The sequence below is a fragment of the Anas acuta genome, chromosome 21, assembly GCF_963932015.1.
Source record: "Anas acuta chromosome 21, bAnaAcu1.1, whole genome shotgun sequence".
Classification (NCBI taxonomy): domain Eukaryota; kingdom Metazoa; phylum Chordata; class Aves; order Anseriformes; family Anatidae; genus Anas; species Anas acuta.
In genome coordinates this window covers 2,042,276-2,067,085 of record NC_088999.1, presented here as the reverse complement: position 1 = coordinate 2,067,085, position 24,810 = coordinate 2,042,276, and the positions used below count along the sequence as shown (strand labels likewise).

General features: G+C 64.1%; 1 protein-coding gene across 1 annotated transcript in view; it reads right to left on the bottom strand.

Moving 5' to 3' along the window:
- Positions 1–2,061: 2,061 nt before the first annotated feature.
- The window catches only part of FOXO6 (forkhead box O6), a 28,936-nt gene continuing 6,187 nt past the window's right edge, over positions 2,062–24,810 (bottom strand). The window contains exon 2 of the mRNA XM_068657803.1: positions 2,062–6,624. Coding sequence (XP_068513904.1) covers positions 5,212–6,624 — 1,413 coding nt within the window. The 3' untranslated portion in view covers positions 2,062–5,211. The remainder of the gene's footprint in view (positions 6,625–24,810) is intronic.

Here is a 24,810-nt window from a genome sequence, read left to right as displayed (position 1 = left end):
GGCCCAATATTTTAAAAGGGGAAACAGGACGACGCAGGTAATTACAGGTCTGTCATCCTGACATTGATCCCAGGCAAAATAATGGGACGGCTGATATGGAATGCAATGAATAACGAATCAGAAAGGGTGATATAATTAATGCCAATCAACAGGGATTTATGGAAAATAGATCCTGTCAAACCAAGCTGATGTCTTTCTTCCTGTTTTTTGTGTGTTTTTTTTTTCCCCTTTCTTTTTTAAACTGGGTTTACAAGTTTCCCTGTTGAGGTAGTGGGGTTTGCTGAGGACACGGGTAACAGCAGCAGGGCACCTGGGCACAGCGTGAAGCTTCCTCACAAGGCTATGAAAATGTGGGGGCTTTGGGTGAGGCCGTGCTGGGCTGGAGAGCTCCCAGTTTGTGTGGACACCACAGGCTGTGCATGGTCCCACGGGGGACTCTTCTCCTCGGCAGGTCCCACTGGATGCCAGGGTCCCAGCAGTGCCCGCTGGGGTCCAACCATGCTGCAAAATCCGGGCAGGGACCCTGGGGCTGGCAGCCTGAGGGTGAAGGTGCTTCTCGTGGTGAAGGTGCATCCTGGCTTCGTGTCTCTGGAGCAGCAGGAGCACCGGTGACACGGAGGAGCTGGTGCTGTGCCCCTGACACATGCTTCTGCTGGGCACCCCTGGGGTCCCCATCCCTTGTGCACGAGTGGGAGAGTGGTGCTGGAGGGCAGCCTCACCTCGCGCAGCACACGGAGGTGCTGCAGCACTCCACGGGACACCAGGGGAGCTTGTGCTTGGGCATTCGGTCCTGGTGGACTTTGGTTTGGATCAGGATTGAACCAAAGTTTTGCTCTGGCCTTGGAGCCCCTTGCTCCTGCAGACTGCTGAGCTCCCCCTGCCCGGCAGAGACCTGCACCGGCTGGCTTGCGGCCACCACCACGTCCTCACCAGGCCCTGCAACCCCTGCGGATGCCTTCAGTGGGCACCGGGAGCTGCAGTGCAGGGTTCCTCATGGGGCACGCTGGGCAGCTTTGCCTCAAACAGTTTCCTACGGAAAGCTGTGAGAAGAACGCAGCCCCATGTGCCCCCCAGATAACACCACGGGTCTGCTCCTTCATGTCCACCCAGCCGTTCAGCCCCGTGTGACAAACGGGTCCCCAAGGTGGCACTGCGTGCTGTGCTGGAGCCTGTGAGCTGGGGACAACACCGGACCCACCAGAGCAGAGTGGAAGATGCTCGACCAGCAGCCAGTGGGGGTGGCTGAATGTCACCTGGCTCAGGGACTCGGAGCGAAGTCCAGGTGGCCTGGCCCATCCCTTGGTCTCCAGGTGCTGCCCTCCCTGCACAGCCCACGGAGAAACCACCTGAAAATCTGCAGGAGGAGGATGGGCACGGGGCTTTGGAGGGGACCTCTCGGCTCAGTAGCAATGTTCTGCTTTGGGCCTCTGAGAGACCCTCAGATGGGTTTAAGCTTCTCCAGCCTGCTTGGATGAGTGGTGAGGAGCCCCTTGGGTGGCTGAGTCCTGCTTTTGGGGACAGCTGAGGGGTCTGGGAGCAAAGACCCACCCCTGAACTGAGACACATTGCCCCAAGACCCTAAATCACTGCCAAAACCAGGAGCTGCATCCACTTGGGAAGTTTCAGGAATTTTTCCTGGGGCAGGAAATGAATTCACCCACTGAAGGGGAAGTTCCAGCCCAAACAGCCCAGGCAGCTGCACAGAAGGGGATTTCTGGGGCTGCACCCAGGGAACCCCCCCATGGGGCAGCGGGTGCAGGGCGCGAGCATCCCCGTGCCCTGGGCAGGGCAGGGCTGGCCGTGACGCTGCAGCTGGCCACTAGCCTCAAAAAATATTGTCACATTTAGTAAATGGATCTATTTGCAGGCTGCCAAGGAGTATCTCCAGAGGCGCTGGCCAGCGAGGATTGCCTGGATCCCCAAAGAGCCCAGCGGGGGGACAAGCCCTGCTTCCGCAGACATCGTGGCTTCTCTGTGGGTGTCCCCAGGTCCCTCCGGTCCAGCACAGTCCCCGCCATCCCAGCCCAGACACATGCAAGCACCAAAGCCAGCAGCCCAGCCTTGTAATATTTAAAACAATTTTATTCATGAAAATATGCTGTACAATGCACTATACACAGTTCTTTACATTGCCACATACACAAACTCTAATAGCACAACCAAGAAAGTTACCATTGCCTACGATAGATGCGTGGTGAGAGATGACGCCTGTCAGAGACCCTCCCCCCCAGTCTGTACAGTTATAAATACGAGGGAAAGGACGGACCGAAGCCGCCGTATGAAGCAAACCGGTGGGCCCCCCCCCAGCGTCCCCTCAATGCCGGCTCCTGGCTCCAGGCAGGGCTGGGGCTCGGTGAGCGCAGGGCCAGGAGCAGCGGGCGCTCCTTGCCCCATGGGCTGTCCCGTGGGGCACGGACGGGGCTTGGGGGACAGGAGGGGCTGCAGGGGGGAGGGCTGGAGCTGGGCGAGGTGGGAGGCGATGGGATGGTGCTTGGGGAGCTGTTGGTGGAGGTTCCAGAGCGAAACCCAGCCCTGATTTCCATCCGGCAGCAGCACAGGCGGGGGGGTGCTTGGAGCATCCAGGCTCGCCAGGGCTCTGCCGGCCCCACGGGCATCATCAGCTCCCCCCACGCCATGGTCCAAGCACCCAAGGTCCAGCCCATCCCCGTCCCCTCCACCCAGAGACCCCAGCTCCTGCCCACCCCTCCCCGGGTTGCTTTTTGGGGGCCCCACTCCCCGCCGCCCGCTGTCCCTCGCACCGCACCGCACGACGACTGTACACACGACGCTTACCAACACGACTCCACCGCACACACGACAACCCCACGGTCACGAACCACAAAGACAGCTTCGCAATGGGACCTGCCCCGGGGGTGCATGCCCGGGGCCACCGCGCCGCGGGGCAGGGGGAGGCGAGCGGGGCCGGGGCTGGGGGCTCTTCTCTTCCTGCTGGTGTGGAGGGGGGGTCCCTGGGCACGGGCACCCCCGCCTGCAAACGCCCGCATGCCAGGTGCTGGTGAGCTGCTGGGTGTGCCCATCATGCAGACACCCCCCCTGTTTCTCCCCTGCTCAGGGGGCACACGGGGCAGGACCCCCACTATCTCCCATGGCAGCCCCAGTGCCTTCCCTGCCTCTCCTCGCCAGCTCCTTCACACCCCCATGCAGAGCTGGGGGGCCGGGTACTAAATAGCCATTTGCAATCGCAATCGGTTTCTGATGATTTAAATACGCCTGAAACAAGAGGTGGTGTATAAAACGAATGATCCTGACCCAAAGAATAATTCTTTTTAAAAAAGCATTCAAGAAAGATTATATATAATAGAATATATTAAATTCTGTACATGATCAAATAATGTAAACATAATTAATTAACCTGTAAGAATGTCTTTAGAGACTATGCCCGCTGTGTGCCCAGGGCGGAGGTGAGCGGTGGCACGTGGGGCTCCCCTGGCACGCTCTGCCACAGACCCAGGGCCAGGAGAGGAGCAGGGGGTGCCCACCCACGGGTCCCCTTGCCCCAGCTCCAAGCAGCTGTGCTGTCCCTGTGGCTCGGTGGGACCCAGCACCGACACCGCGGTGGGAAGGGAACAGCCGGGCTGGGAAGACGCGCTGGTTCCACACAGCAGCCCTCGCTGCTTCCCAGGGGCAGGGTGTACCAGAGAACCTGCAGTGCCCAGGAGGAAGACAAATCCCGTGGGACAGAGCAGCGGCTCCCACTGCCCTCTCCTCCCATCCCCTCCATCTCCCCTGGACCATGCTCCTGCCTGGCTGCCCCCCTCCAGAAACCTCACTGTGCCCGGGCTCAGCAGGGCAGGACGCAGCGGTCCAAGGGCTCAGCCCTGCTCCGTTCGAATTGTGGTCCCTGTCCCCACCGAGCACCAGCCCCTGGTAGACTGGTGCACCGGGGCTGACCTCTTGCTGACTCCTCCAGCCCGTCTGCCCAGACCACCTCTCCAGCACCAGCGAGCCCTTGGGGTAGGAGCTCCTCCTGAAGCCAGTAACGACCCCAGGCACTCCTGTCCCAGCTGTGAGCCCCATGGCACCTCCCTGAGCTCTGCCCATGGGGCCAGCAGTGTGGGTCACGCTGGCCTGGGAACCTGGAGAGGTGAGGGCAGGGTGAGCATCACGTCCCCTCTCTCACACACAGACAGAAACACAGCCAGGGTGACCCACACCACAGCCCCCTGCTTCTGCCCACGGCCCCAGCATCCAACACCACGGCCGAGCCAAGCTGGGACGTGCGATGGGCGCAGCCCCCACTGAGCACACGCTGCCCCTGGCCTCTCTCCTCTCCCTAAGCTCGACCCTTACTTCCAATGCAATAACTCAATGGCAAAAGAGTGCATGAAATCAAATAAATACGCCCCCCTCCCCGACCCTGTGACTCCCCCTGGCCTGCGCTGGCACAGGGCACGTGGCTAGCAGCACGTCCTCTGGCACAGCCACCACGGCACAGCCCACGCCAGTGACCATGGCACTGCAGCACAACCACGGCACTGCAGCATGACCATTGCATTGCAGCATGACTGCAGCACTGCAGTGTAACTGTGGCACTACAGCATGACCTCTGGCTTGCACAGTGCACATGTGCTGCTGCAGCTTGCACACCCTTCCCTCCATCACCGACCCTTCCTGTTGCTTGGTAGACAAACCTGCCAGAAGCGTAGCAGCGGAGGGGGCCTGGGCGCACGGGTAGCACTCAGGTCCCCAGAAGGGTTTTGGGGGTGATGAACTCCCCGGCCCGGGGCAGGCTCCCTTCTCCTGACACTTCTACTTGGAGGACTCGCTTCCTAAGGTGGCTCTGAGAAAAGGGTCCCCTTCTGGAACATGACGCGCACAGAGCAGGTCCCTGCACCACCAGCTGTCCCCGCTCCACCACCCAGCCCCAGGACCTCTGGCACAGGGCTGAGCCAAGCCAGCACCGGTGTTCGGACCCCCTGGAGAGGGCTTCCCCTCCCGCTGCCCTGCCTGCCCTGGGACCACCTGGCTCCACCACTCCTGCCTGCCCCGTGTCCCCTGGCGCCGCCGTGCGCATCTGGGGCCGGCCCCCACCCCGTCTCAACGTTTGACCCTAGGGTTTGTGTTTCATCGCAAGTTTGACCCGATGGCTCTAGCCCATCTGAACAAATAAAGGCAGAAGAGAAAGGAAAAAAAAAAGTTTGTCTCGGCGTTCCCCTCGCGACGTCTCGGTGGCGGGCGCCCGGGCGGGCATCACCCAGGCACCCAGCTCTGGTTCGTGGGCTGCGGGCCCCCGGGCAACACGGGCACGTTGAGCGCGTTCTGCGGCGGAAGCGCCGAGTCGAAGTTGAAGTCCATCTCGTCGCTGTCCATGAAGTCATTCAGGATGATGGACTCCACGTCACACTCCAGGCTCCCGTTGAACATGTCCAGGTCTAGGTCTGCTGGGAACCTGTCTTGGCCCAACACGGGGGGGTGGACAGCCCCCGGGTAGGGGCCCTGCAGCGAATCCAGCAAGCTCATGTGTGCCCCTTGGTTAGTAGCGTAGGAATGCAGGTGCCCGTGGTGCGGCATGGCCGTCATGCTGCACGTGTCACTGGGCAGGCTCATAAGGCTGACAGGATTGGCTAAGGCACTGGTGTTGACCGCAGGGTGGTGGCTGGCTGGTGACGGGTGGTACAAAGCGCTGCTCTTCATGAGCGAGGCCGAGTGGGCCGGGTAGGAGGACAAGCCCTGCTCCCCGCCGCCGCACAGCAGCGGGGTCTGTCTGTGGCCACGGGCCGGCACCATGGGGCCAGCCTGCGGCAAGGGCAGGTCCCCCGGGACCATGCTCTCCTTGTGCGCATAGGAGATGGAGGAGAGCAGGTCCTGCAGCGAGGCGTTCCTGTAGGAGCTGACGGGCGAGAAGGTGGCCTGCTTGTTCTCCTGGATGGTCTGCATGGGCAGGCGGCGCATGAGGCTCATGGCCGGCTGGCTGTAGATGGTCCCGCAGTACGTGTTGGTGGCAGCCCCCATGCTGGAGCACTTGGAGTTGAAGGTGAAGCTGGAGCTCCGCTGCCGCAGGGCGGCCGGGGGCAGCTGCTGCGAAGGGCTCATGTTGTAGCCGTCCTGCAGGTCCTCCAGCAAGCTCTCCCCGAGGCTCTCGTTCAGGCTGATGGTGCCGGTCAGGTCGGTCAGCCGGGGCAGCTCCACGGAGCAGCGGGCGCTCAGGGAAGGAGACATGGTGCTGGAGGGGCTGGGGTACATCAGCGGGGAGGACGGAGTGCCATCGTCCTCCTCCAGCTCGTCGGGCTCGTGGTTGGACATGATGGGCGAGAGGCGCCCGCTCAGCGTGCTGGCCGAGGAGTTGGCCCGCGTCCTGAAGTCCGCCCAGGCGTCGTACTCATCGCTGGCGTGGGACGCGGGGCTCTCCGACCACTTGGCCTGCTGGGAGGACGGGCTGTCCTCCCCGCGCTCCTGCGTCACCTGCAGCTGCTTCTTCTTGCTGGCCTTCCCCTTGATGCGCAGGAACTTGCTGTTGTTGTCCATCGAGACCGCCCGCCGCCGGGGCGTCTTCCCCGTCTTGCCGCCCTCGGGGTTCAGCATCCACCAGGAGCTCTTGCCCGTGCCCTCGTTCTGCACGCGGATGAAGCGGGTGTGCAGGGACAGGTTGTGCCGGATGGAGTTCTGCGGGGACACAAGCAGAAGGGGTGGTCAGACGTGGCCGGGGGCACGGGAAGCTGGGGGGGGGGGGGGTGGTAAGGGCTCCATCTCCTGGGGCTGTCTGGGCCAGAGGGGCAGAGGCAGCTGCAGATTCAGGCCCCGCACTGCACCGAAGACAGCGAGGTCCATGCAGGGGTTCCTCTCTTCTCCATCCCTCCTGCCCCTACCACCCATGTGCCCAGCAGAGCCCAGCGGCACTCCCAGCCCATGGGGAGCAGCAGAAGCAGCCGCCTGCTGCCCCCACCACCCCACACCCTGCACCTCCACCATCTCCATCAGGGATGCCCTCCACCAGGCACACCCTTGGGTGCCAGCCCCCTGCACCCTGCCCGAGCCCGCTCCCAGCAGTGAGCTCCGAGAGGCGCTGGTGCCACAGTGCGGGGGCTCTGCAAGCCCAGATTCATCCCCATGGGCACGCTGTGCCCACATCCACAGCCCCTCAGGGTGATGGGTTGGGTGGTCCTGGGGCCTTCCTAGTGCCGGGCAGGGGAGGAGAGGGGCCAAGGACACGTGCTGGTCTTTGCAGCCCCCAGGGAGCTGCTGCAGCTCCCTGCTTTCCCCAGGAGGACAGAGGGATGCGGAGGGGGAAGGAACCAAGGTGCTGGGGAGAAAGTTTGGTGCCGTCGCCAGCGTACAGTGGAATACTAATGAAGAGGCGAGTGAGCTCCAGCCTCATCTATCATATTATGTAATGGCTTACTTCTCTGCACTTCATTTATTTGGAGATTGCTCCCAGGCTGGCTCCTCGCCAGCAGCCACCAAATCCAAGTCTACAGAAATCAATCTCGCGCTGACTGATTAAGCCGTGTTTAGAACTAATTGCTCCTTCGTGTGTGGGGAGAATAAATTACGGGCTTTAATTTCACATCTTTAAAATGCAACTGCAGGTATGGGCTAGCCATTAACCCCTTCCTGCATGGCCCCACGCGCAGCTGGGGAGGGGGCAGGCAGTGGCTGGGACAGCTCTGGGACAGGCTGGGACACGGCGGTGGCTGTCCGCACCACCCACCAGCACCTCCAGCTGCAGCAAAGGGAGCAGGACAGAGAGAGCTCCCCCTGCCCCTCCTGCCCCTCCCTGGGGACACCTGATGGCCCAAGCTCCCCTCCGTGTAACCGCACCGCAGTGCAAGCTGCAGGGGACCACAGCAGAGCATGTGGCTTTCACCAGGTTTGCAGAGCCAGCAGCCAGCTTGGCCCTGTGGTGCCACCTCACACACACGTGTGGACACCTGGGGATGGGGACACCTGAGGATGGGGACACTTGGAGTTGGGGAGCAGGACTGGCTGGATGCTCCCAGGGGTCCCAGCACGGCCCCGCTTCTGCCCTGCCAGGCAGGTGATGTAGCAGCCCTCAACTGCCCTGCACAAAGCAGGGACAGGGACCAATTTCTAGGGTCCTTGCCTTCCCCTGAGCTGGCCATGGGGGACAGTCAGCACGGGGCCAGCCTCCTCCCCAGCTCCTGCCTGCCTCCTGCTCTCAGCTCAGGGCAGGACCCCCAGGGGCACCTGCACCACCCGTGCCCAGGCTGGCATCAGGCAGGGACCTGACTGGAGGGAGGAGGCTGGCAGGGGGAGAGGAGGCGAGGCTGCTGCCTCTTCTGCAGCAGAGCTTCATTAAGAGCCAAAAGACAGCAGCAATTAAGCGCGAGGCGCAGCGAGTCCGGCTCTCTCCTCATTAGCACCCCGACGCGCCAGGCCCTGGGTGCAGGGCGCAGGGCAGGGGCAGGCAGGAGCTGATTAGCAGCGGTGGGCAGGGAGCTGCTGCACCAGGGGCAGGGAGCTGCTGCCACCTCCCCGCTGCCCCCACCACCCCACTGCCACCAACAGCACCCAGCCCCGGGCCTGATCACCTGCCCCAAAACGTGGGGCTCAGCGAGGCAGGGATGTGCAGGGGACATCGCAGCCTGCAGGGCCGGCAGCCTTCATGTCAGCACCTGCCTGGGGAGTACTGGGGCTCTGGCAGGTTTTGGCAGGGCGCAGGGGTGCATGCAAAGGCCAATGCCATTTGCCGGGACCCCACCGTGCCCCCTGCACTGCTCTGCCCTGCTTTGTCCTGTATCACCTCTCTGCCCAGCCTGCGCCCCCTCCCTGTCCCCACATGTGCCAGCTACACCTTTGCACATCCAACACCCCATGCCCCTCACCAAGGCTCAGCATCCTGCCCCCCAACAGCCCCACGGCAGAAGGCAGGGACCCCCCATCTCCAAAGCTCATCCGCAGCATGCCAGGGCTCCCCCCGGCCACAGCAGGCCCCTGACATCTCGGGCAGCAGCCTGGAGGGGCAGAGGCGCCCTGGGCTGTGCACCTTGCTGCCCAAACGCTGCAGGCAGCCCCAAGCCCTGTGCACCCCGGGGGGGGGGGGGGCGATGCCGGGGGCTGCCCCAGCGCCGCAGAGCCCTGAGCCCGGCTGCCGGGGCTGCTCCCTGCGCCCTGGTGCGGGGCGGGTGGGTGCTCCCTTGGAGCATCCTCGCCCCCTTCTCCGCCGAGCCTCATTGTCAGGGGAACAGGCAGTGTGAAATCGGTCTGATTAGCAATTAGTCCCATTGTAAAAGGATTAGCCGGACCCCATTGTCTGGATGAGTGACTCGACTGGCAATTTGCATCTGGCAGCGCTGGGAGCGTTTTCCCCGCGTCCTTTTGACCGGCCAGGGGCTGCCTGCGGGGGGCCGTGCCCGGCAAAACCCGGGGGGCTGGGGAAGACCTGGGGGGGACTCCCCTTGCAAGGGCCCCAGCACCCAGCTGCTGCCCACATGCCTGTTCCTGCCCTGCATCCCCTCCAGCCTTGGGGGGTTGCAGGCTTTGGGGTGTGGGGGTGTGGGGGGCTGACATCCCACAGGGGTGCACAGGGTATGGCACAAGTGCAACCCAAGCAAGAGCAGGAGTGCACAAGGCCCAGCTGGGCACAGGGCTGGCACTGCCAGGCAGGGCCCATAGTACCAAGGGTGCCACCCCACGCCCCCATCCCCTGTCCCGGGGAGGAGCCGCTGGGAGCCAGCACTTGGCTGCCAGGAAACCCAGCAGAGACATCGGCTGCGTTGCAGCACCCTGAGCCATGCCACAGCTGTGCCAAGCCCCTGGGAAGGCTTGATCCAATATCATTTGGGGCGCCCACCCTGCAGGACCCCAACTTGCTGACTTTGGGGTCAGCGCAAGATTTTGGGCACTTTCCCCCAAGTTGCTGACTTTGGGGTCAAGAGCAGATTTTGGGCACTTTCCCCCATGGAAAGCTGGGCAGCAGGCATCCGAGGGACCTCTCTGGAGCCACCTGCGAGTTTGCGCCAAGAGCTCGGGCAAACTGGGGCTCATCTGCAACATGCTCACTTGCCCTGTCCCTGCCATGGTTCCCGCTCCTGTGTGCTGTCCCCAGCACTGTCCCTTGGCCTGCCACCCTTCCATCCATCGCCTGGGGACATTCTGAGCAAAACCTCAAAAGCCCAACAGCACAAAAACCCCAAATCCAGCCCTGTCCTGCATGTCCTGCACCCTCCTGTGGCCCCACACGCTGGCCACATCTGCCCTGTCTGCAGCTGCAGCCCACTAATGAGCCCGGTGCCTGGCGGGGCCTCGCACGCAGGCTATCGGGAGGAAGCAGCGTAGGGCCACTAACGAGCACTCTGCCACCCGCTCTCCGGCAGCGTGAGTGTGGCTCCGGGGGTTAATTGATGCTTATTTACTCCTCACATACAAAAATTGCCAGTATTGGAGGAAATATTTGCAGGGGCAGAGGCTGCCGACAGCCTTGATGGTGCCCTGTCCCGGGGGGGATGCCACGCAGGGGTGACGGAGAGCCTGGAGGTGGCACAGGGCGCTCGCTGCCAGGTGACAGCAGCACAAGGCATCGTCCTCCTGCAGGTGACGGCACAGCCCACACCAGCACTGAGGCACCGTTATGCCCAGGGCAGCCACCAACCTCCTGCCACCGTCCCCTGGGGACTGCCACCAATGTCACCATGCCCCCCGCTGCCCCAGTGTGGGCACAGCCCCTGCGCTCAGCCCACCAGCCCTGGCACCGCTGCGGTGCATCCCACGCGCAGCCCACGCCTGCCTGGCGAGCAGATGGCAGCGGCTCGGTGCGGCAGCGCCGTGTGCCAGGGGGTGGCTGTGCCCCCGGTGCCCGCGGCACCTCCTGCCACCAAGCACTGCTAGGTGCCGGCACGGAGCAGGGACGCCACCCCTGTCACTGCTCCCTTCTCCCATAATGAATTTTCCAGCCTCTGCCCCATTCTCCCAGTGCCCACCTGCTGGCAGCTGGCAGCCCCCCGTTGAGTGGGACACGGCGTGGCTGCACGTGCTCCGTGCTGCCCCATAGCAGCCAGCACTACTGCCCCATAGCACCCCCTGCCAGCTGCCCCACAGCCACACAGCCAGCCCCTGATGCTGCCCCGCAGCACCCCAAGCTGTGCCCCGCAGCTGTCTCTGCAGAATCCTATAGCACCCTACAGCCACCCCCCGCAATGCCCCACAACACCCCCACAGGGACCCAGGGCCCTCCCCAGCCCGTCCTTCCCTGGGGCACTGCTCCTGCAGCCAGGCAGGGCAGGGGGGGCTCAGGGGGGAACGGGCGCCCTCGGGAAGGGCACTGGGGGGGCAGAGCGAGGCTGCCAGCCTCCCCGGGGAGCCCCACGCAGTGCGGGGGCAGCCACACACCACGGGGGTCTCGCCGGCGGCTGCCGAGTGGAGGCGAGCGAATTCGGGTCAGCGCACCGCTGAGCAGAGCCGGGCTGACTGCTGCTAATTGAAGCAGGCGCCCATTAGAGGCGTGACGGGCCGCGGCCATCCCCAGCCCTCCGCCGCAGGTGGCTGGCACGCGAGGAGGCCAGCGGCAGCCTGGAGGCCATGAGCACGGCCGGCGCTGGGCCTCGCCTGCCTCCCGTAGTTATGGGAAGTGCAAGGATGTCAGGCAAAGCCCGGCCGGCATCTCGTTAGGGGCCGCTAATCACCCCTGGGGGGGGCAGAGGGGCAGCTGGGGCTTGGGGGGCGCCCCAGCCACCGGCCCTGCCATGCCCCCCTCGCTACCCCATGGGCCTGGCATGGCCTGAGCCTCGTGGCTGGCTCCGTGCCTCCCTCCCCTCCTGGCCACGAGCGGTGCCAGCTATTTTCAAGCCATCAGGAGAAGACACTGACGCAAACCCAACCACGGCCCCCACCCACCCCCCATTACCCCCCACAGCCTCCATCAGCAGCCTCCACGCAGCACGGGGACACGCTGGGACCCCCAGGCGGGTGCCAGAGCCCCCCAGGCGGGTGCTGAACCCCCGGACAAATGGCACAGGCTGCTGGGTTCGGCCCTTCCCTCACACCAGGGCTGCCCAAAGGGGATGTGGGGGCAGCGGGGGGCAGGTCGGCCTCTGCCAGCCTCGTCACAGGAGGCTCCTCGCGGCGGCAGCGGCAGCAGCAGGGGAGGCAGACGTGGGGAGGCCGCGCATCCCCCTCCCGGCCCTGGTTACTGCCGCTGCCAAACAGCTGGTTGCTACGAGTTGTGTGGTGGGAGTGTGTCCGTCGCCATGGCAGCCGATTTATTTTATTTTAGCCAGCTGCCGCCGCTCCGTGCCCCCTCCAAAAAGCATCCTCCCCATGCCCCCGCCTCGTCCCCAGCTCTGAGAGCCCCCCGTGGTGGGGCAGCCTCTCCCCACTGCCCCCAGGACACAAGCACAGCGCCAGCATCCTCCCTGCTCGAGGATGAGGCTCAGGGGACAAGGCCAGGTGCAAGGTGACAGCGCCAGGTGATTCTGGAGCTAGCGCCCGGGTGCCCGAACGTGGGGCTGAGGGTGCCTGGGGATGCATGCGGGGGTGCCCTGGGGCTGGTGGAGCTGCCCAGGAGCTGCCCAGGGCTGGGACAGGGAGGACCCAGCCTCGGCCAAGGCAGGCACAGAGGAAGCTGAGCCCACCCTGGCTGCCACCCAAAGAGTCCAAGTGAGCGGGTGACCCCCCCAGGGCAGCTCCTCCAGCCCGGCCCAGGGTGTGCTCCGCTCCTCCTTTGGCTAGCACCTGGGGCTTCTCCTGGAACAGACCCAAAACCCACCAGGGCCTCCCCAGGGCCACCTCCTCCTCCAGCCACAGCCTCTCCCTGGTGTGTTGAGGCCAGGAGGGGCCAAAATAGCCCCCATGCTGCTGGGACCATCCCTACACTGCTGGGCTCTGCTGCGGTGCATGCTGAGGGAGGAACCTGCACCACCACTATCCTGCGTTGCTGCACCACCTCTGATCTCCGAGCACCTCGGGGCCTCCCCGTGCGTTCCCTGAGGGCTCGTTAGATCACTGCAGGACAGACTTGGATAATTAACGTGGTGCTCCCGGGGTGGCTGGCGCAGGGCTGGGTCCCCCAGGTGTGTCTCTGAGCCCTGGCTGTGGGTCCGTGCCCACAGGATGCAGCCCGGTCCCGCGGTGATGCTGTGGGGTGAGCAGCAGCAGCAGGGGTGGCTGCAGGTGATGGGGCGGGCACGGGGTCAGGCCACGCTCCCTTTGTATCCCCCTGGCAGTGCCGCCCACCCAGTCCCACACACGGCACCGAGCCAGCCCCAGAGCAAACCACGTCCTCCCCTGGCGCCCCACAAATTCCACGCGCTGGGAAATCCCACCGGCACCGCTCCCCCAGGAACCCAACACACAGAGCCGTGCTTTCACCCCGCAACAAGACTCCCCAGAGCTGGAGAAGCCCCGGTGCCTCCCTCCGGGGTCCGAAGGGCGCCGTCACCACCAGGGATGCCGTGCACGGCGCCTGCCTCCTGCAGGAGGCAGCGAGGCTCCCAGCCTTCAGGGGCTGCTGCGTCCCCACCAGCGCCCCAGCCCCGGCCTGCCCGGACCCCTCCATCACGCTACACTGGCTGGGACGCTTTGGAAAGACCCTCTCCACCATCAGCCACTTATCCAGTAATACTCTAATTACACCCCAGAGTTGGCCACCAAAATAGCTGCAGTAAATCACACGGAGCTGCCATGTAATTTTTGCATGAAATTACAGTATTTTTTCCCCTGGGTTCAATTTCCTCCACACCAAGTTCTTACCGCAGCCAAATAATTAAAGCAGCCACGCTCCCTTTTCCTCGGGTACCGTTTCAACTCCCCACTGGCTGCCCCCCAAGCCAGGTACCAGGGCACAGCTGGCTGGGGACAGAGCTGCAACCCCCCCCCCCAAAAAAAAAAAATAAAAAAAAAAAATTGGGGGGTTCTCCCAAGGGAACCACAGGACCCAGCCATGAGTCCTGTTTTCTGGGCTGTGATCTACTCCGGAGCTGGACTGCACTCAAAGGTGGCCCAGGAAGCTGGGCACAGGGCCATGCACCAGGGCACACAAGTCTCCGAGGACCCACAGGAGGGAGCCTGCCCTGCTCTGCATCTGCCCGGCCTCATCACAGCCCCTTGGTCCCCTGGGACCCCCATGGTGGGGATGCTCAGAGCAGCAGCGAGTCCTTGCTCCTGCGGAACCAAACCCTCCTTCTTCTTCTCCATCGAAATGTCCTCCTGCTCCATCCCTGATGTCCTCCCTGCACCGTTCCCAATGTCCCGCTCCAAACACGATATGCTCCTTGCTCCATCCCAAATACCCTGCTCCATCCCCAATGTCTTCCTGCACCACCCCTGATGTCCTGCTTCTGGAGGCGAGGGGATGGTTTGGCCATGCCAGGAGGGATTGCCAGCAAGCTGGGAGCACTGGGAGCACTGGGAGCACTGGGATCACCATCACTGTCAGCCTGAGGCAGGCAGGCACCAGGCAGGTGGCTGGGGCCGCGGGGACATCCCTACCTTGGATCCCTCCTGGTGAAACACATCCTGTGCCCCAGCCTTATTCCTGTTAAGATGACCTGGTTGTTGAAGAGCCCGGAGCCGATACCTGTGTGGGTCTGAGCCCCGCAGGTGTGCAGGAGAGGGCTGGGGATGCCGAGCCTTTGGGTTAGAGGAGAGAACGTTTGGCATGAGGCCTGGCTGCACGGCGCAGAAATGTGAAATGCTGCAAAAGGTCCCTATTTGACAAATGTCTGTGAAAATCATGCGCAGTTCCCAGCCAGTGGCAGTGCCGGGTCCCCCTGCTCTGTCCCCGCCGCCCCCCTCCTGTCCCCGCTCCCTGCCCAGCTCCGCCTGCTGCACGTCGCAGCCCCGGCACCCTGCGGGCTGGCTGCGGCCCCAGCCGGTGACAGGGCTCCAGAAAAGAGCGGCGGAAAAGCTGGAGGCAAAATGTCACTGGCAGCCCCGCTGCAGCCGGCACCCCCAGCATGGCCCCATCTGCCCCATTTCCCCCCCACCTGCACCAGCCTGACCACACATCAGCCCAGCCAGCCAGCCCCATGCCCACACCGGCACACGCAGCACCGCAGGTAGCCTCCATCAAAAAAAAAACACAACACAAAGTACATCCCCCCAAACCCCCACATCTCCCTTTTTTCCATTTCTACCCCCGGTGTGTGGAACATGGGGGGCACAAAGCCCCATGCCACCACCACCGCAGCCCATGCAGGATGGGCAGAACGGGGCAGGCAAATGTGGCACGGGTGAGCTGTCACCGAGCGCGGTGCCGCAGGGACCCGAGGGACATCGAGCGTCTCCCAGCCGCACACAGCCCCTGCTGGGAGAGGGGGCGACACTGGGGGGGTCCCAGAGCCCCCTTGCCGCGAGCATCCTGCCGGGACGAGACAGGCGACACGCTCGGCGGGTCAATGTCACCTCGGCGGGTCAAGGCCACTGCGGGACCACAGGGAGATGGGGACGCTGCGGCCCCAGCAGCCCTGGGGAGGTGGGATGTCACCCCCGGTGCCGGGGATGCCACTGACCGGCAGCAGGACGTCACTGCGTCACCCCACGCACGTGTGCCCCTGGCAAGACCCCCACGTGGCACACCCCCCCCCCGTGCACCCCCTTCCCACCCGGCCCCCCCTCGCCCACGTGCGCGTGCACAGGCGCACAGCCGGCGGTGCGTTGCGGTGACTCAGCTGCCCCCCGGCAGCAGCTTGCCTTGCACCTGCTAATTGCGGCCCCCCCGCCGCCCCCGCAGCTCCTCGCGCCGGGGTCTCGCCAGCCCGCGCTTACTCACGGCGGGGGGGGGGGCCTCCCCCATGCACATCAGCTGCCAAGCCCGGGGCGGGCGGGGGGCTCATGGCCCCCCCGTGTCCCCATGAGAGCGGGGACCTGTGCCATTTGTTGTGCAGGCGCTCTGCGCAAGGTGGGGGCAGCACCACAGGCTCCAGTTTCCTCCCAGTACAACCAGCCTGGGGCTCTGGAGGGGGGGTTGCTTCTGAGGATGGAGCCCCCCCCAGTGCCCTCCCTGAGGCTGCTGCTCCGGACCTGGCTGCAAGCAGGCGCACACTGGTGAACACAAAAGGAAAACACCATTGACCCAGACCCTTTTTTTCAGCCTCTTTTGGCTTTTCACCATTTGGGAACACCAACTCCCCACAAGCCCAGCGGTGCCAGGATGGGACATGGGGTGGGACACGGGATGGGCACCACGTCCCCGAGCCACCTCTCCCCTTCCACCTCCAAGCTGCCGGACTCCCAAGCACGAGGCAGAGCCGCTGCCGGGCCACATGCTTCATCGTCCCCCCGGGTCCCAAAAACACAACCCCGGGGCCTCCCAGCCCGTCCCCACCACATGGCCACGGCCACCCACGGCCCCCACAGCCACAGCCCAGGCACAGCCTGGGCACTGCCCTCACCCCTTGCTCCTCACCCCTCGGCCCTCACCCCTCACCCCTCGCCCCACGTTGGGGTGGCTGTGCCGGGTGCTCCCCACACCGCCCGCCCGGCTGCGGATGCTGGGTTGCCCGGGCAACGGCTGATGACATCGCGGGATGCAGGGGAACTCTGCTCGAGGTGCTCGGGATGCCATCGCTGTTGCCAGGGAAACGGCGGGGCTGGCGACATCCCGCAGGTACCTGAGGGTGACAGGGGGGTCCCCCTGCACAAAGCCCCCCGGCACCAGCGCATCCCACAGTGCCTGGCCGGGGGCTTTGCTCCACCCCCCCCCCCCCAGCATCCCTGGACTGGGCTCAGAAGTACCAGGAACACCCCGAGATTTCCCCAGATGCCCCAAACTTCCCCAGCTGTAAACCCCAGATGCATGTGGGTGGGGATGTGCCATGCCCCCAGGCAGGGTGTCACCCCCCAGGTGCTACAGGGTGACAAGAAATCCACGGGGAAGTCTCTGGGCTGCACTCGCAGCCACGCAGGGACGCAGCAAAGCAGAAGGGGCAGGGGAAGAGCTGTGCACAGCCCCTGCTCCCCCAGAGGAGCCCCCGAAATTCCCCTCCAGGGTGAACCTGCAGCATCAGCAGCGCGAGCAGGATGCGGACACACCTGGGCAGGCGGCAGCATCCCCGCGGGATGCTGCAGAGCAACAGGAGCACAACAATTCCCCTCCTGCCGCTCCCGCAGGAGCTCGGCAGTGCTACCTGCCAAGGCAAGAATTGCATCAGCCCGAGCCTGCCCGAGCCGCCGGCCCTGCCCCAGCCCCATGGGGCCGCCCTGAGCTCTGCCGTGGGTGCTGCAGTGGGGCCAGGTCCCCCTCGCCCACCTGGAGGAGCCAGCGCCCTCAGGGCTGTTCCCGGTGCAGACAGGGCTCTGCAGAGCACAGTACCCAAGAAACCTGCCCGGCCTCTGTGTGGCACAGCCCGCCTGCAAACCAGCACCAGGGGTGACAAAATGCCTGGCAAAGGGACAAGAGGAACCAGAACGGGGCCACAAGGAGCACGCAGGCCCTGGGGTGCAGGGAGAGGCAGAACCACGCAGGTTTCAGCCCCATCCAGCCCTCGTGGTCACTAATTTGGGCTTTAGGGTTCTGCATGGTGGGGCAGGAGGGGGGCGAGTGCTGCAGTAGGGCTGGGGGGCAGTTGTGGGGCAGCTGGGGGCTGGAGAGGGGAGGGCAGTGAGGAGGAGGAAGATGGGGCTGGGATAAGGGGGGAAGCCCTGGAAACCCCCCCAGCACTGCGGGGAGGCAGCTGCCACCAGGGCGATGCCACCCACTTGCTCCTGCCCAGCGCGCACCAGGGGATGGCCATGGGGGGACACGGGGACCCCGACCGCTGGGGGCTGGGGGGGAGCCCGGTGACATCCGGGCGTCTCCCGGGGGACCTGGCAGCCCTTCAGTCGGGCTCCATCCCCGCGGGGGCCCCCACCCGCTCCCACGCGCTGCCGGCCTCCCGGCTGCGTGACACCGAGCTCTAATTGAATTAGACGCTGCTGCCTGGGCAGAGCAGCCTGCAAACCATCCTCGAATTCCTGGGCACGGCGCCCGCTCGCTGTCTGCGAGCCGCCCCCCCTCCTCCCCCTGCAGTGACCCAGAAGCAAGGAGCCTGCGGCCCCCCAGGGCGGGCGGGAGAAGGGGTCCGGCCGGCCTCGGGGGGGGGGGCTCGTTAATCAGACAATTAGCGTGGTCGGAGGGCGCAGCACCCGTGGCCCCGCCGGGGTCAGATGTGCGGGGCTGGCCGGCGAGGCAGCGCGTCCCCGCGCCAGCTTCCTCCACTACAGAATGTACCGAGGGCTGCGGCGGCCCCAGCCAGGGACACGATGTGCTCCCCGCTCCCGGCCCTGTTTTTCCTGGCCGGCCTCCTGCTCCGCTGCCGGCGGGGCGGCCAAGCGCCGGGGCTCAATGCAGCCTTTGTTCGCCCCGCCGTTGCCTCCTTTCACACCTCCGGCCCCCCGCCGCCTGCCCCCCACGACCATCCCCGGCCACTCGTCCCCTTTCCGAGGCTCGGGGTGGAGGTGCTGCCACTGGGGACACTCGGCATCTCCGAAAACGCGGGCAGCACCGCGCCGTGCCAGAGCCCAGCGGCTGCAGCCCCAGCAGGGGAAGGCAGCACCGGGCCCCTGCTCCTGCCCACGGCCTCATCCTGCTCCAGGCCCCCTGGGTCCATCCAAAAGTCGCCCACCCGCAGTGGGGACCAGCGGGAGGCTGGGTGCACCCCGCAAGCCCCCAGACCCACAGAGGTGCAACACGAGGTCATTCACAGCAGCTGGTGCAGCTCCACGCTCTCTGCACACTTCCTGAAGTCAAATCAAAGCGTGGCCCCAAACCACCCCCACCCCATCCAACCCCACAGGGGCTGCCTCCTCTCTGCCCTTTGCCACTTTTCTCTCTCTCTCTCTCATTTTTTTTTTTTTTTTTTTTTTTTTTTTTTTTGCAAATGGGCCAAATTTGACCCAAATTTGCTTTTCCTACTCAGAAAAGCCTCCCCACCAGCAAAGGGTCCCCAACTGGCTCTAAACCCAGCTCCACGCCCCCATCCCTGCATCTGCCAGCTAGGCACAGTGAGGCCGGGCACAACCCCACCAGGATAAAGCCCAAACACGGGGGCACAGCTGCCCCATGGGCCCTGCCAGGGGGTGCAGGGGTGGTGACAAGGAGGACCCACACCCCTGGGAGCACCCCAGGGCACACCAGTGCAGGAGGTGCAAGGACACGCTGGGCTTGTGTGGCACCAAAACCTCCATGGGGCTGGCACCAAGCATCCTCGCCGAGCCTCGCAGACAGCCTGGAGGCATCTCTCCTGCCCCCCCAGAAGCCCCTCTCTCCCCATTTTGCTGCTGCCGCCCCCCTGGCAGGGGGGGCTTTCCTGCAGCCGTCTGGCAGCTAAGCCCCTGTCGCCACGGGGGCATTAGCAGCAGCGCTGCAGGGAGCTCCCCGGGGAGGAGTAAGTGGATCAAAGGGTTTTAGCAGCAGACGGCTCCCAGACAGATCTGGATTGTCTTCAAGGCGGCCACTTGCGGCTACAAATGCACTTTCTGCCTGCAGCTCCCGAGCCAAAAGTTTCACACCGGCTTTATTTCATTTAACCCCTGGCGGCTCCCAGCCTCGCAGATGCTCGGTGCCAGGAGCCCCCCCGGCCCCACAGCCAAAACTCAGCCTCAGCCTCCCCCCGGCACAAACCCAGCCCTGCAGGGGCGGCTCAGGGTGCTCAGTGCTCGTGCCAAGACCCCCAAAGAGCCCAGTCCCTGTGCCAGTCACCCCGGGGACTGTCAGCAGCACCATAACAAGGAGGAAGGGAGGGGAGGGGACAACCACGGGGACCTCTCCGGGATGGAGACAGCCTGGGGACATCGTCCCCACCTCACCGCCCTTCACAGCACCCCCCGGCCCCTGCCGGCGCTTGCCAGGCGGTGTAGGGGGAGCTGGGGCAGGGAGAGGCTTTGTTGGGAACGGCCATGAATTATTCAGGGCGCACGATAATTACAGGAGCCCCCTGGTCCTGCTCGCTCAGGCAGGCAGGAGCAGAATTTGTGCCACGGGGAGGGCATGGGACAGCATCTGGGACCCCGAGGCCATCGCTGCCCCACACCTACCCATAGCAGCAGCACCCTACACTTCCCAGCCCTGCACCCCACACTGCTTGGTGCCGTACCCCAAACCTCCCCATGCCGTGCCCCAGGCTTCACACAGCGTGACCCACACCAGTTGGTATAGGACCCACATCTCCCCAAACCCCCAAACCCAGACCTGCATCCCCCTGCCCTGCACCCTGCACTGGGGGTGACCAAATCCTGTCCCCCCTTCCTCTGAGAAGCCACAGGCAGAAGTGGGACCAGGGCCAGGCCACGTGCTGGGACACAGCCAGGACTGCACTGTGCACCCTGGGGACCCCACATGCCTCTGTCCTCAGCCCCCCACCGCTGCCATCCCCCCCATGGCCCCACAACCAGCGCAGGGCCCTGGGCAGGAGCTGCCCCACGCAGCCACTCCTCAATAGTGGGCTCGGGCTCCACAGAGTGAAAACAAGAGCAGGACAGCCACGAAAAAATGCGGGGATGGTGAGCAGAGGCCAGCGCCAGCATCCCCACGCAGCCTGGCCGAGAGAGCAGGGAGGACGCCTGAGGACACGGCGCCTGCATCGGGGCTGCATCAGAACGGGGTGGAGGACGCCCCTGCACGTGGGGTGAAGGCAGCCAGGCCACATGGGGCTGGCCCCCCTCCGGGCAGCGCCGCAGGAGGGCTGGGGGCTGCCCCCGCCGTGGGTCAGGGAGGGCACATGGCGGGGCTGGGTTCGCCCCGAGCAGCCCCAGCTCTGACGCACCCGTCTGGCATCTTCTCATTACACTGAGGGCTTCTGTTCTGCTGCCTGCGTTTGCCACAGCGGTGGAAAAACTCTTCTGCAGGCCTGGCAGTGCGCCGTGGGAGCGCGGGCTGAGCGGGAGCAGCAGCAGCATCCCCACAGCACAGGGCCCCCCATGGTCTCCAAACACATCGCACCCACTGGGGCTGTGGGCAGGGGTGTTGGGGACCCTGTCACACCCTGGGGGTGGCACCACACTCCCAGATCCCTGGGCATGGTCCAGGCCAGGAGTGATGGGGTGCAGGATACAGCCGGCATGGGGGGACAGGAGCTTGCCCCCAGCTGATGCACCCTGCAGTGACCTTGTGCAACCAAAGTGTCCCAGGCACATCCCAACGTCCCAACTGTCCCCTCCAGCACCCCCTGCACCGGGAAAACAGAGCTATGGGTGGGCAGGAGCAAGGAGCAGGTGGTGGGAGATGAGCTCCAGGTATGGGGTGTGCTGGGTATGGGTAGGAGGGTGGTGGGGTGCGGGCATGGGGTGCCCAGTGAGCACAGGTGGGTTTCGGGGTGTGTGGGTTTAGGGAGTGGGGTGTACAGGGGGGTTCAAGGTACGGGTTGCACGAGGGGTGTGGGTACAGGTTTGCAAGGGGCAATGGCTGGTTGGAGGGCTGGGCAGGTGGGGTGCAGGGTTCTGGGTGCTGGGTTTGGGGTCAGGGTGCACAATGCAAGATGAAAGGTGCAGGATAGGGGTGCACGATGCAAGACAAAGCATGCAGGGTGCACGCAGCAGGGTTTGGGGTGCAGGGAGTGGGACTGCAGCTGAAGCCTTTGAGGTGCTGTATGCAGGGTTTAGGGTGCAGGGAGTGGGACACAGGACAAAGCATGCCGGGGGCATAGCTGGGGTGCAAGCTTTGGGGCAGGGGGTTCCAGCACCACTTCACAGCTTCCCCGCCGCGCTGCTACAGCACCCGCTGCCTGTGGGCACTGCAGCAAAAAGCATCGGACGGGGCTGCTGCCGTGCTTCTCCTCTGTCTTAAACGTCTGCAGCCCAGCGGGCAGCTGGCCCCACTGACCCCGTGCCACCCGGTGCCCCTCGGAGCTGGCCGAGCCCCCTGGCACCACCTGTGCCCAGGCCAACGCGGCCGGGTCAGACTGAGCCGCGATGTGCGTGTCCACAGCACGGCGTCCCACAAGAAACCTAACCGATGGGACCTGCAATTAATACCTGCAACATAATAGAGCTGATTACAATAATTGGCGTGATAATTGCGTTACACCTAGGGAAGGGTGTAAGCAGAAAGCCCTACAGAAGAGACTCTTTGTCTTTGCTTTTTTTTTTTTTTTTGTGTTTTCTCTCCAGCTCGCAGGTAATAGCCAGGAATGGGCAAACCCTCTTTTAATGGACTCTTAATAATGCTGTAATTTCCCTTTGCAGGGAAAGTTTTCCAAACAGTCAAAGATTCAAAACAAAGCAATGATTGTTCCTATTAGCATTAAATTCTACTCTGGGAGAGAGAATAAATCAAGCAAGGGGATTCAATTCAAAACAGAACTATAAAAAATCCAATAATGATTTTTTAATATTAATAAGAAAAATATATTGTTATGCACCCTTAGCATTTAAACTTCTAATCCAATCAGCGCAAAGTGCAGAGATAAATCACGGCAGCGGAGGAGAAGGGAACAACCATCAAGCAGGCAGCAATAAAACGCTGTCTTACATCCCTGGGACAGACATAGGTTTGACAGACTCGGGAAAAAAAAAAAAAAATCCAAATTTATGAGCCTGTCGCTGCTCGAGCCTGTTAATTCCCTGCCTGCTTCTCCGCACGCACCCTGCACCTGGGGCTGGAGCACAGTGCTGCCAGCCCGGGACATGGCACCAAAAACCCCCGGACCCAAGCACGGCCAGGCGGCCCCGCAGCAGGGATGCTCGAGGCCTCGCCGGTGCAGCAGCAGCAGATGCTGGATGCAGCTGATGGTCGCTGCACGGCCCCGATCTGCACACATGGGGTGTGGAAGTGCACAATCCCCCGTGGGGCTGGCCGTGCACTGAGCCAGGAGGTGTCCTGTCCGGGTCACAGCCCAGGAGCAGCCCCGGTGCCACCCTGCTTGAACTCATTACCAGCAACAGCCCGCGACTCCCCGCCGACGCACCGAGCAATTCCCCCTGATTTATCGGCCCCGGCAGCCAGAGCACAGCCACGTGGGCCAGCACCGAGCCCTGGCAAGCGGCGGAACTCCGTGCAGCACGCGGGAAATGCTGGATTTTGGCATTCCCGGCCCAGCAGGTCCCAGCTCCCCGTGGGTCCCCTCAGACCGTGCTCTGCCAAAAACCCGAGAGCAGCCACGTCCGGCGGCCGCGATCCCGGCCACGCGATGGCCGAGGACAAAAGGATCTCAGAGCCGCGGGGAGCTCCAGGACAGCTCGCGAACTGCTGACAGCACGAAGCAGGGTGAGGAGAGAGCGGGGGCGTTCAGGGACAGACGGACAGACAGGCTGCACCCCGAGCTTCCATTCGCACTGGCTCCTTGCGGCTGAGCCCCTGGCAGGGGAGGCTGAAGGGGGACAAAGTGCTAATTACAGCTCTCGCCTCACTGGTACCCCGTGGGGGGTTCTCCTCCTCTTTCCGATGCTCCGGTCAGGGGCTCGGGGAGCAGGTGCCAGACTCATCCCCGCGCTCCCTGCCCTGCCACCAGCGACAGCTCAGCTCCCTAGCAGAGGAGCAGCCCCGTTGGTGCTTTGTGATAAATTTTAAGCTAAAATAATAATAAAAAGAGCTGAATTAAACAGTGCCTGTTTTTCGGGCAGCCCCACCACCAATGAGAGCCCCATAGAGCACAGACCCCGCTGCGAACCAACTTGCGGCACTGGGTGCATCGGGCTCGGCAGCCGACCCGGAGGCTCAGCCCCCACCATGAGGGCACACCACGAGCACAGGGGGGACCCTGCAGATGGGGACGGTCATCAGCATCCCTGCACCACCCTGACAGCCTGCAGGTCCCCGGGGGGCACCGCTGGGTGCTCCCTTGCACCCACATGCACCTGGGGCCACAGCCGCCTCCTCTGCTGGCAGGACTGGAGCCAGGTTCTGGGGGCACGGCACAGGCTGCGCGGGGGGCACGAGGGGGCCCGGCCATGCTCCGGGAAGGGGCCACGCTCTCCAGGAGCCCCCGGCCGGGGGGCAGCAGTGTGGGGTGGGTGAGCTGGGGGGGACACGGTGGGGCTGAACTTTTGAACCAGCAGGCTGGAGATCAGTGCATTACCTTAACGCGAGTTAAAAATAACCGTCTCGTCTCTTGAAATGAGCCTGTCTGCAATTACAGCTTGGCATGTCTGCTCCGGAGCGTCCCCGGGCTGGCACCGCGCCAGGTGGCAGGCGGCTTCGAACAACCCTCGCCTTTCTTTTCTTTCCTTTTTTTTTTTTTTTTTCTCCCCCCCCCCCCTCCATTTTTTTCTTCCCAGCAAACCAAAGGTGGCTTCTCGGCTCCCCGCTCAGCTCCCCATGCCCGCCGAGGCGCAGCCGTGACTTCAGAGAGCAGCCCGGCCTCCGACACCCGACAGCGAGGCCCTGACCCCTCCCTGTCCCCCGGGGACACGGGGACGCTCCCGACAACCCCAAATCCCAGGGGGCCGGGCTCCAGGGGTGCCCTCCCGGTCCTTCCCTGCGCTGCCCTTGCACGCACGACGCGTGCCCGACTGCAACGTGCGGGCGTGCACGCACATGGGAGCGCACGTGGCAAGCCCTGCGCACGTGCACACGCGTGGCCAGGGGACAGCGGGGCTGCACGTGCACCACATGTGCACGTACATGGGTGTGCAAGGGAGTGCGTGCAAGCCGAGCTGCTGCATGTGTGCTCAAGCATGTGCAGATGCAGCGGGCACCCCACAGAATCGCTCACTGTGCCCTGGCCATGCCGGAGCCCAGGCAGCAAAACCAAGCACCCATCCTGCATCACCATGTGTCCCCACTGCCAGCACCCCTGGGACACCTCCTCTGTCCCACAGCCACGGGAGCTGCTGCGTCCCTCCTGCAGTGGGCACAAAGTGCTGGAGGTGGTGGGGACTCTGGAAAAAGCCCCCCCTACAGACCCCGCTGCTCAGCCCCACTGCGGCAGTCCCAAGGGCCCGGACACCCCCGGCCAGACCACAGCAGGGGGCAGCTCAGGA